At 36.7% G+C, this 13,159-nt stretch overlaps 1 protein-coding gene across 2 annotated transcripts in view; it reads right to left on the reverse strand.

Moving 5' to 3' along the window:
- The window catches only part of ATG5 (autophagy related 5), a 69,799-nt gene that overhangs the window by 31,453 nt on the left and 25,187 nt on the right, over nt 1-13,159 (reverse strand). For both annotated transcript variants that reach the window (XM_072331748.1, XM_072331747.1), the window contains exon 6: nt 9,707-9,801. In XM_072331748.1, coding sequence (XP_072187849.1) covers nt 9,707-9,801 — 95 coding nt within the window. The remainder of the gene's footprint in view (nt 1-9,706; nt 9,802-13,159) is intronic.

The raw sequence follows: 13,159 nt of genomic DNA on the forward strand, positions 1-13,159 counted from the left end.
TCTGGACTCCTTCGAAAAGCTCCACATCTCCTTCACACAGGGGACTCCAATACTCAACAAGCGGCTTCACCAAGAGCAGAAGTAAGCACTCCTCCCAATGCAGCCAAGGACACCCACCAGCATTCCTTACTGCAGAGGCCAATGGCTGAATTCCCTGCATTCCATGAATATACAAGTTACCTAGGGGAAACTTTAATCACTGCATGGAGGAACTGAGAATCTTGTGAGATCTTCAATGATTATATTCTTTCCCATCTGTTTTGCAAGTTCTTATTGTAGATACATTCAAATCTACTCGCAGAGTGGCTGCAGACTGGGTAAATCAAGCAAGGCCACAACGGAACCACTTCAGTTTAAAACTTTCTGAGCAAGTCTGCAGCTGGCTGATGAATTCCACTGCTGCTGAAAAATACGGATTACTTTACAGTAGTTCTTCTGAGAAATTATTTCATGTCCACAGAAAATCTTCCTTCTGCAAATTGCCAAATTATCTACAGATGAATGTAACTTACTCTTCTGCTCTCAATGAAAAGCTTCATATTTCAAGATTTGGATGGTGTGCTGAAGATATATATATCTGTTGTTTAAGGTGTGTTAAAGAACACCATTATATACACTCTTATACTGTGAGTGGTTTGAAGGCGCACAGGCACAATCACTTGGATAATGGTTCCAAAGCCTCTTGTTCACTGAATGCTGAAACACCAAAGCCACTTTATTATGGTTTCCATAACATGACAATAATTAACAAGGGTGAAGTAGTTCCTGTAAGTTTGCAAGATGCCTCCTAACGCTGCAAAAGATAAAGAAGACTCCCTAATCAATTCTTGCTTGTCTCCTGAGATTCATAAGTGACTATGCCATTAAAAACAGTGTTGAAATAGCCAGCCCTCTAGACTTTTTCCTGAACAAATGGTGAACTCTCCTTAAGGACTCTTCCTAATTCACAGTTAAAATATATAGACCACAATACACCAAAACGTGCAGCAGAGCTTCTATCAAAGATCAATGCAGTTATGGACAAGACTGCGACAACACTGTGCGTTGAATACTGAGCTGAAAAAGCCTAAGCATTTAGGACTGTTCAAAGGATTGTCCTATTCTTACAAGCAGCAACATAAAAAGAACTAGCTGTAAGAGCTGTGTAGTCCTACTCCCTTTGGTTTAAAAGCATTGCTTGTAGATTTAATAAAACATAATAGCAACTTAAGCTGTAAACACTGAGAACATATTCACTCACTGTACAGATTTCCAGAAGAAAAAAAAACATTTCTGAAAGGGTGAAAGAGATCAAGATCTCTAAGCCACATATCGCTAGCAAAGTAGATGAAAAACCTTGAGAAACTCATCCGAAGACGTTCAGTAAATACGTCCAACTAACCAAACCTTACCAGAAAGGGCTAAAAACTTCTAGAACTAAAACAAAACACTGTAAACCAAAACGCTTTTACCTATAGACAGCTTTGCCCCATGATGATTTTAAAATAAATAAACAAATAAATAAATAGAAATGTTTTGTTTTATAGGTGTTTTATTGGATACCATCTGCGCTGTAGTATTTTTGACAGAGAAAGAATACATCTGTCATACTAAAAACTGTGCAGAATGTGTTGTAAGAAAAAGTGAACAAAGGTTTGAAAAATTATGTTCATTCAGCTGCTTTACAAAAATGGCCTGAGGGAAGGAGATACACTTTGGGGCACTGAAATCAAGAGACAGAATAACCTAAAAATCTTTTTTTTTTAAATCTCTTTCTGTTTTAAGACAAGTTGGAACAAACAACATCCAAAGCAAATGTGCTGTTACACTATAATGGCTCATTTTTAGCAAGGGTGTGTATACATACAACCAGAAGTTCCAATACTAGTTCCATACAAAATGTTACAAAATGCATAACAAACGCAGCTGAGCTGCATTCTGGCTGTAGCTTTGTTCCTCAAATGATCCATAAAATTTGTTTGTGGAGATCTACATTACCTAAACAACTGAATTAGCAGTATTTAACCTTAAATAAATTGCACAGCTCCTAGGAGGAGAAAAAGGTCAACATTCAAGAGTCATTTCATACAGAAAAGCCAGCAGGCAACAGTCAATAAGGTCAAATAGTAACAAAACACAAACAGTACAAGCAGTTCCAAGAGATGGTTTTGTTGAGCGCTGGCAGGACAGACGCCTGCAACTTAAACGTATCCTCAAAGTATTAAATTTCCTCTCCAGAAGAGAATTCATATTTGCAATTAATAAGGTATCTGATTCACCAGTGACAAAAAATGAATAGTGCTTTTCACACTCGCAGTACCGTGGTTTGCATATACAGAACTAGGTCTTAATAAAAGTAAACAACTATTGACTAGCTATGAAGAAAACAACTTTAGATATGGATTTACATTCAAAAAAAGCAAACGTTATGTCATTTGCTTTAAAGCATTGAATTATACAGTAACTTACATAATATTATTCTACTTACATATTAAAACCAGTAATTCTCCTGAATTTTCTACAATTAGGATCAACTAGAAGAAACTCTTATGATTATGGGTAGCAAAACCACAGACATTTATGCTTAATTCATAATGCATTCAAATGGAATGGTGCCACATCCTAATTCCTCATAGGCTTATTTCATGTCATACTTAGCTGGGTACAACTTACTTTCAGAGTTCAGGAAAGTGCAAACAAATATGGGCACTTTCTAAAAAACAAACACTTTCTGTATTTACTGACCCTCAGTTCTGTGCAGAAGTTAACCCATTTTATTTACATCTTTCTTAGAAGTTAACCCATTACATCTTTCTTTTTCCCCTTGCTATAAGGCTACAGACTGCAAAATACAGGGAGCTGACTACATACGTACATAAAGTGGCAAATCAGTTTGCATTGACAGAAGTGAGCGAAATAGATGAACCAATTTAACGATCAGAAAAAACACAATAATATAATTAAAAAAGCACTGCATTTGAATGGTAGAATCCAACAGTAAATCTAAACACACCTACTTCAATTGAATTATTGCTTCAGTTATTGCCATCATTGCAACCTCTCAACATATTCATCTTTAAGAGTTAACATTCAAGGGGAAGGTGAAGAGTGCAACTTTGTTTTCTTTTAATTGCATATGTCATTACAAGTTTAGGATGATACATAAATATACAACCAAATATTTGGCTAAAACAATTTAGGGAAATAGAGCCACAGCAATTCAAATCTCATTGTTGGAATTTGAATCTGTAACATGATCATTTATATTAACTTCTTTATGTACAAATTCGTTATCATAAGTCTATTCAGAGAAAAGATGGCAGATTAAGTATTCTGCAAAAACAGTTTAAGAAATAACCTATCAATTTGCGATTAAGGAGTACGTAAGATATTTGGAAAAATTATCACATTTTCAAGTCAGGAATAGACAACCTTTTTCGCCACCAAAAACGCTAATTATTTCATCACAACTTAAAATGTAATTTACATTCTGCTAACAATAAAATAAGTTGATATAATTATTTAAAAGTGACCTTATTAGCTGCTGGGATGTTGCTGATTTTCAATACACCTAGACTCTTCCAGGACCTAAGGGTATCTGATAAAGGACTTAGAATTAAATATTGTCCAATTTTTCCCAATAGGTAGAATAGTGCGAATCCCTACATAGTTTTCAACTAGTTATATGCTTCAGGAACTGAAGAAGCTGTTTTTCATACAAATACAATATTATTTTAATGCAAAGTATGTCTACATTCAACTCAGAAGTATTACTATAGCTCCTACTGACAAACCGAAGCTAATTTAGAACTATCAAGCATGGTAACAATTCAACCATAGCTCAGAGAAAATACCCAAATCGAGGTTTTTATAGCCTCCTCTCTTCTGCATTTCCTTCCTATATCATACGCAACTTCTACAACGGCTTTGAACTAGTTAGATTGACAGCTTTACAGACAGCTCAGGCATGTTTACATAAACTTTAGTTACATCTGACAGCAAATACAATCTCAGAATTTTTCTTCTACTCTGATTGCAGCTGCACAGATTCTTAAAGACACCAGGCTGATCTTGCACATAGGTTCCATAAAGTCTCTTTACAGTAAACAAATTTGCAAAGCAGGCTGTGAATCTTCCTGCTTATACAGAATTTTCAACAGAACTTTCCTTTCCTGAGACTCTATGAAACGTATTTGCCCAAATCTAAAATCTTTCTCATTCACAGAGCTTTCATTTTTAAAGTAATTTAAAACTGGTGAAAATATGCTACTCCTTCTTCAGTGTTGAGCTACCAGCTATTAGAATAGCCATTCTGTGTACTCAGCAGCTGATTAACCAGCAATGTTTTTTTTTCCTTTCAAGCACCGAAATTCAGTCAAACCAATGACCATTTCAGATTATTTTATTATCTACTCAATCTTTGTAAAAGAAAAATTCTGAAGAAATAAATCAGCAAGTTCTTTATGAAAAGATTACTTATGTATTAAAAGATATAAAGGTAGATATACTATTACACAGAAACACATTCAAGAGGTTTTTGCATAAGCCAACAAAACCGGCTGTGTTGTGATGCCCTCTTCAGGTCAGCAGCAATCATGTTTGTAGTCCTGCTTGACTAGATCTTGAACAATCTTAGGACAAAAAGTAGAATTGCCGATCTGCAGCTTCAAGTAGCAGCTAACTCTATCCTACCTAAACTTGAAGTATTATTTCTATAGGGTTTTCAGTCAAAACACTTTACAGATTGTCTCTACTTTGCCTTAACTTCAATACCAATCTTGAAGACTATCAAAGTATCAGCTGGTGTTTAAAAAGACCCCAAAACAAATTCAGTACTGGTAAGCAAGTTTAAAGAACTCCACTGATTCACTTCATGAAGTAAAATGAAGCTACACAATGCACTGTTAGTGAACACAGAGGTCAGAAAGCTTTACAGAGGTGGAAGGCAATGTAAAACTTAGAAACTGGACTTGAAGTCTGATGAGTTTAACCTTGAAATACAGTGATGCTTTTCACTCAAAGGAAGAGCAAAAAATATTTTATTGTTAGTACAGAGTGACAGATTCATCATGTCAAGTAACATGAAAACTTAACAGGTGGATGCCTCAAAAACTTGGCTTTGGTCAGTTTTTAAGTGCTTGTCATTACACAAGCCACACTGCTACAATAATTTTGATAATGAATGGGTTTTGGTATTGACCATTTGAGCTACATAATAACGTAGGAACAAGAATAAAAAGTCTTTCCTTGTTTGGGAAGGAGTGGTTCTTGGACTTAAATTTTATATACAGAGCCAGATATTCATAACGTCTTAAGTGTTTAATCACCCCGTCACTTTGCTATTTTTAGAGAAGAGGTCACAGCAGACATGTAAATCTATCTAGACATTTCAAAGCCACACCTTTGACATAAAGAGCAAAGTGCTCAATTAATCTGTATTTTACAAAGTATGGTGAATTTCAAGCGCATTACTAAAATAAATATACACCATAACCATTTGTAAAGACTAATCATGACATCGAGACTCTTAGGGCAGATTAAAAAGGGAAGGAGGGAAAGAGATTAACAGGAAGCAACATGCAGAGCACAACCAAGAACAAGTGGGTGAGCATGACCTGGTGAGAGTGCGGGCACGTTGGCGTGACTCTCTGATATCAAAACTCCAGGATGAGTACAGACTAGGTACACAACAACAACAACAACGAGACAGTGTTCCCATCTGCAGCACAAGACAGCATGCAGTGGTTTACCAGAGCAGCCTATCAGCATCTGACTAACAGGCACCACTGCAGCGCCTGGAGCCAGAGGTCCTACTGCAGATTAAAGGAAACTTCTTGCCAGTTATCAACCTCACAGTTTTTCCAATTGAAAAATGCAAAACCTGCCAATCTTAAAAATAGGTAAGATGTCCTCATGACAAACTAGCTATAGTACCATGCCAGAAAAACAGCACTCTTTATGTATGATATACACAAAGCGTTGTGATTATTTTCTCTCTTCAAATGAAAAAGGCATTCTATTCAACAGTATCATCAGAGAAAAGGTTTTATGCAACTGTCACTTGAAGGCAGTAGTTTATCTCTGAAGAAATTATGTGAAACATGTTTATTTATTTTTGAAATGTCTAAATAAAAGTGACACCAAAAAATAGTCACTGCTTTTAAACTACCTCTGCTAGAAGAAGTTTCCACCTATGTCAAAGCTTCAACTGTACAAGTTCCTCAAGACACACTTTAGACTATGACAGTTGCAATAAAAATTGCCAAATCTCTTAGCTAACTTAAAATTAGTGACATGCAATCTTTTTCTTCATCTTCTATGGTAGATGCTAAGATTCCAGTCCAATCTTAGCTGCTCTTAAAAGAATAAGTGTTGGACAAAGGCTTAAAATTATCTGTGGTTAATTTAGTTCCAACTTACTCAAGTACTATGTCAGTATTTTAGCCATCTTTCTCCCCTACACCCCATCAGATTTGGATACCACAAGAGGTATGATTTATTTTATTCTTCAGAAATGCTTTTTAATAGACAAGCTTTACAAATGAGAGAGCATTTGAGTTTTGAAGATATACTTTCCAATGAAGTTCTGATATCAGATCTTTATTGCATTTCTTTTTCTGCATTTTTAAGAGCTGCAAAGACTGACTTTTCTTAGCTACCATCATCTACGCACATTTCTCTGAAGGAAAACAAACTCATCTATAGCCAAAAAGAACCCACCAGCCACCACTCCCTACAAAGTTCCCTCCACAGAACTTTCCTCTATTATTTGGGAGATAATGGAAAGTAGGGAGAATAAGAGGAGGGATCTCTTCCCATTGAAGGCAATGTCTAGTAAGTTCCTGCCATCCAACTGCACAGGTTTATTCATCAACAGAACTGTTGTATAAGAATACACAAGGGATGAATGCCTAATATAATACAAACACAGACTAATCTGACTGTCAGATATTTACATAGGAATATGAAAATAACCAACCAGAATGCAAAGCTGACCTTTCCTAACAATAAGAGAACAAGAATGCTGCTAAGATTGAGGTCAAATATATTTCGAGAATACTTTTGATTCATTTATTTCAGTATATGCAAAAGTCTGTCACTGAGTACTGCAAATTTATGTTGAAATTATAGGAATTAACTTCCTGTTTGGAATCAAATTATCATCTCATCTTTCACAGTTGTGATGAGCAGTTGTCAGTGCACAAAGCAACAAGATGAACAAAAAAAGCTAGAAACACCTGCATCCACCTTTTTAGATAGAGGAACATTACTGAAAATATTTAGAAATGTTAAGAATGGCAGCACTGAAAATAGTATAGTGAGCAACCTTCTCAAAGGCTGTCTCAGTATTATCTTTATTTATGTTTGGTCTTCTACTCTTAATCAGATATTTGGTGTTTAAACTATTATCAAGTACAGATTTCCAATTGAAAAACTAACATGACTATGTGCACTACTGAGTAAAAGTATAAAAACAGAAAACATTTTTTCTTTTTAAGAAAACTTTCTAGCATGAAATCACGTGATATCAAAAGTTCACTCAAGTCTTAAGTCCCCTATCCTATTGAAAAAACATTTTCACTTCCTGTATCCATGCATATGCTGTGTTTTTTTTTATAATTTTTACAGAAAGACTGAATACAAACAAAAAACTATGAAAGAATAACAACTCAGTTCATCATAGAATCACAAGGCTGGAGAGGACCTACAAGATCACCTAATCCAACCGTCCTCCCATTACCGTTGCTACCACAAGGCACTAAACCATATCTTGTAGTGCCTCATCCAGACACCTCTTGAACGCTGCCAGGCATGGCAACTCCACCACCTTCCTGGGCAGTCATTCAAGTGCCTGACCACTCTCTGAGAAAAAAAGTTTTTCCTTATGTCTAATCTAAACCTCCTCTGGCACAACTTGTGGCCATTTCCTCGGATCTTGTTTGTTGCCTGGGAGAAGAGGCCAAGCCCCTCATCACAGCCTCCCTTCAGGAAGTTGTAGAGTGCAATGAGGTCTCCCCTGAGCTTCCTCTTCTCCAGGCTAAACAATCCCAGCTCCCTCAGCTGCTCTTCTTAAGACTTGTGCTCCAGACCCCTCACCAGTTCCATTGCCTTTCTCTGGACATGTTCCAAGGCCTTGATGTCTTTCTTGTATTGAGAAGCCCAAAACTGAATACAATACTTGAGATGCAACCTCACCAGTGCTGAGTACAGTGGGATGATGACCTCTCTGTATCTGCTGGCTTCACTATTTCTAATGCAGGCCAGGATGCCGTTGGCCCTCTTGGCTACCTGGGCACACTGTCCGATCACGCTCAACAGAACATCAACCAACACTCCCAGACCCCTTTCCTCTTCATAGTCATCCAGCCACTCAGTCCCAAGCCTATAGAGTTGCATGGAGTTACTGTGGTCAAAGTGCAGGACCCGGTACTTGGCCTTGTTAAATCTCACCCCATTCACCTCAGCCTAACGATCTAGCCTATCCAAATCCCTTTGAAGGGTCTCCCTACCCTCAGACAGATCGACACCACCTCCCAACTTGGTGCTACCTGCAAACTTACTGAGGGTACACTCAATCCCCTCATCCAGGTCATCAGTGAAGATATTAAACAAGATGGTCCCCAGGTCCTGGGGGACACCACTTGTAACAAATTGCCAGCTGGACTTAACTCCATTGACCACTACCCGCCGGGCATGGCCCTCTAGCCAGTTCCTTACCCAAAGAAGGGCACAGAAGACATAGATGCATGTAGAAAAAGTTGACAAACAGAAATAATGCTGAGCAAAGTGCTTTTCCTGATGCATACTTTTTGATACCTAGATTAACGTTGTCATCTGCTAAAGTAACCAAAGTAACTGATTCCCATTCTCAACGTAAGGTTAAACTATGACAGTAAGCATCTTGTCTCTAACATTAAAAAATATCTCAGTCTCAAAGCAACTCTGATAGTCTTACAAATTTTAATTTGCCATTAAAAGCTGTTAAAAAGCAGTAATAGATAATCCATGAGATTATTTTTAACGTGACATGTGTAAAACAAATGTAAACAGCTGAAAATGCGTCAAAGCCAGATCAGAGCAGAATTCTAATTGATGGGAGACTATGCAGCTTTTAACCACGCTTAGCTATGAAGTTCATCATGACCGTAATGCTATAAAAACAAAGGGGACATCAAAAAACTGGAGACGTATTCCTTGGAATTCTTTCAGACAAAATGCTGAGATTCTATGAAAAACAGCGCTGGAGTGTAAGATCAGAGAAAAAAAAAATATATATATATAAATCAAAGACCGTTTGGTATTGCAAAGTACATAATGAAAGAAAAAAATGTAAGAATTGGACACAAGGTCTATGCCTCTAAATTTCACTTTGTAACACCAGCAAGAAAAGAAGCCTACACAGCGGTTTAAAGGAAAAAGTGCTGATTCTCAAGTGTTTGATTTAGCCATCTCAAAGCACATTTTGCATTCAAAGTAGTCTTCATGTTAATTTCTTACACATCAAACTACCATCTGTACTAGCTTTAGCACGTTCTCGAGTATTAATCACAACACAGTGAATGGTAATTATCTATTAGAATAAACACAATCCAGCTTGTCTTTACTAATTCATACAAACTTTCACCATAATGTTAGAAAAGGGAAAGTATAATCATGAAAAGCCAAGATGATAGGACACGTTAGGTGAAGAGTTTGATAAAACTGGGTTTATTTTGTCGTCTCCTACCTGATAAATTCTAAATGGGATGTACCGAAATCCACTATCTTCTGGAGGATACTCCATGAGTTTTCGATTTATAGCCCAAAATTGCTCAAATTTATCTGTGAAGGTAAAAGCATATTTTGTTAATACTCATAACATGCCTAATTCTTCAGCTATAAGACATGACTGGAACACCATGCAAGTGCAAACCTTTCTTACAGGAGTTCAGTATGTACAAATTTATTTTACCCATATTTCTCTTCCCCATTTAGTCTCAAGCCAGAGAAAATCCATCTGCATTTTCCTATGAAAATGGTGATGTGATGACTTATACAGAAAGAGAAAGCAACTTGAAGTCACATCACATCTTCCACTGCTAGAGAAATAATGAGCTACTACCTCAATTAACAGTGTCTGCACTACACTCTTGTCTAGTTCTCGTCCACACAGCCTCCCAGTTTGTTAAAAATGTCCACTTAACTATAGATGAGCAATAGGTGCAAAGCATGGATTAACAAAAAAGCAGGCAAAAAAATTCTGAGAGGGTTTACATTTGGATATGTAAGTCTTAAAATAATCCCCAGTGATGCACGATCTAATCAGAAGGTATAGTGTTTCAAAGGCAGCCTGGAAATAAAACTCTGTTTGAAAAACATTTTTGCTAATATTATCCATATAGCTAGGTTTAGCAAAACAGTGATAGGCAGCACACCACTTTCATCCTGTTCATACAATACAAGAACTGAATAGTAGACTGTGCTTACAATTCTTTAAAATCAACACATGTCCAAAGTAATAATTTTTATTTTATTTAATTTTACAGATTTAAATCAATTATTCAATTCAAGAAAACCAATAGAAAAATTAACAGAAAGGAATGCGAAGGGCTCTGATGAATAAAGCTGCTGCTAACCCACTAACCTCATGGAGAGGCAGCTTTAAGAAGAGAAGAGCAAGGGGTAAGTTTCCTTATAGGCCCTAACATTTAAGGCACAAAACACAGCGGCTGGTTTGCAGCATGAACACAGTTTCACATTCTTTCCTCAGAGCAATGCTGCATCTCAGAACGATGATGGAGAGCATACTGTTATTCAACTACTGTGAGTCAAGGTCAAATTGAGAAATCTGCTCACTGATCAAAGCTTCCAGCTTCCAAAATTGTTGCTACTGCAGAAAACTAAAATAATGTGAGATTTGCTTCTCCTGAGCGTACAGTATCAGACTTCTGTCAGAGTGTTCAAGTACGCAGGGAACACACAGAGCAGAGTTCCTAAGTTGCTGCTTTTCCTGACTGAATATGACAAAATTTCACAGAAACAGCAAAACTTTCAGCCAAGTATTCTGTAGCAGCGTTTCCTGATTCCTATCTCAGAAAGTATTTCCACACCTTTCTTTCCTGATTAGCATCAAGCACCTCTGGACAAGTACTTGCCTGACTTGAAAGGTACCTAACAGCTGAGCCACTGGAGACTTCAGCTGTGACAACAACGACCCTGGAGCTGGCTGTTCCCAAGCAAACCTACATCTGGGAACCCCAGACTATGGAGTCAGACATTTATTCATACAATGAGCAAAGAATAATAGTAGCCTTCTCATGAGCTCTGCTAGCAGTAAGGTAACATAGCTCACTCCAAAAGTAATGCCAGTAGAACTTCAGCCTCTACTGTTTTACCACCAACATTTGCATCTGATGTCATGGGCCAACATAATAAAATAGGAGGCATTACTTTTGGAGTTGCCCTCATACAAAGGAGTCAGAGGTCTTAAGACAAATACGCAGCATAGGTAGAGCATTATCTAAGGATGTCTAAGATAAGTCACCCTCAACATCCTACTGCTGTCCTTCAAACAACATTATATTGATACTGGATACTTGGATACTTTTTTGTTGTTGTTGTTTAAATAACAGGAAGCTGATTTGAGTTTAAGAAAACTATCCCAAAATTTTAAAGAACACAGGAAAAAGGTTATCCGGTCTGCATGTACACTAATACATACAACCTGGCAAGAGCTTTTATTAGCATCAAGCACATTGGCTTAATGCTAGAATTCCATATTAGTATAAAATAAGCGCATTAGCAGCAAACTTCAAATTCAAAGCTTAAAAAATAAAAATTGAAGGCAGCCAATCCTCTCCAAATTCCTTTGAAAACATAAGTAAAAGGATTCGTCACTCTCCCATTTTTGTGTCAGTGCCTCCCATTTACATGAAACAGACATAAGGAAGCTATTAACAATACTATAAGCAATAACAACTTTTTAGAGCATTGACTAGATAGGACTTAAAGGCAGAAAGCTATTGGGAAGAAGTTTAACAATCAAAAAATGGATTTTCCTCAAGCCAGTATCCAAGGAAGAGTTGTGTACCAATCAGCAGAAGCATTCACATGCTCATCTCCCTCCCTCTAGAGAATGTTATGCGGGCTATGTAACATCTGTGTTCCCATACAGTCAGTCAAAAACAATCACTTTTGTTTTCCACGATGTTTTAAAGAGAGTGCTTAACTGATATATTTACAGTTCTTGTATTAGCAAAATCAGTACTCGCAATAGACAAGATGTTTGTATCCAAAAACCAGTATTTCAATTAATGGTAATAAAATTCAAACAGAGATATTAGATCAGTGATAGCAAAAAAGTTTCACATGACTACTGATCATATTACTTAAGCAAGAGCTTTATATGCATTTGCCACAAGCAATAAACAAAACCCCTTTTTCTCTGAATTTTATGTCAATAATCAGAAAGTTAATAACCAAATGGAAGAGAAATCAAGTGGAAGAGAAATCAAGTGGAAAGAAGCCTATCAGTTGTCATTTATATTTATAAATATTTATTAGAAATGCAGCCAGTGCACATCTAAACAAATAGACAGTTTTCAGTACAACAGATATGCTCTAAATCTACAGAAAGTTTTGAAAATGTACATATATGTAGAAATAGTAAGAGGTAACAAATCCACAAGAGCAATGTCATCCATAGCCCCAGTACACAAAATTACTAGCCAACAAATTAATTAGTCAAGCAAGCCACATAAGCATTTGGTGCTCAGATATCTCACTGAAAATGTTAGTGCCTTCAAAACTCCCTTTAAAGTTGTTTAAGACTAATACAAAAAAAAACAAACCAAACCAAAACAACAACACACCACACTGAGAATTATCGTTTCCTCTGCTATGTAGGACTGGAAATCATTTAAGTCATTGAAATTAATCCAAATACATAATGGTTGTATTACAAAGCTGTTAATATCTCCAGTCAGAGCTTTAAAAACCTTTGTTGTTGTTAATAGGCAGTAACGTTTGAATCTTTTAACATTAAGCAGCTTTAATTAAGGATTAGTCCAGACTGAAATTTCTAAGGACAAACTGCTTTCTCAGGCTGAGACATGCTCTTCAGACAATCAGAAAAATCAGTATTCATTCACATTAGTGTGCTGCAGTCAATCCCTGAAACCTGAAGTGCTGTCCCACTTCA

The sequence above is a fragment of the Excalfactoria chinensis genome, chromosome 3, assembly GCF_039878825.1.
Source record: "Excalfactoria chinensis isolate bCotChi1 chromosome 3, bCotChi1.hap2, whole genome shotgun sequence".
Lineage (NCBI taxonomy): Eukaryota > Metazoa > Chordata > Aves > Galliformes > Phasianidae > Excalfactoria > Excalfactoria chinensis.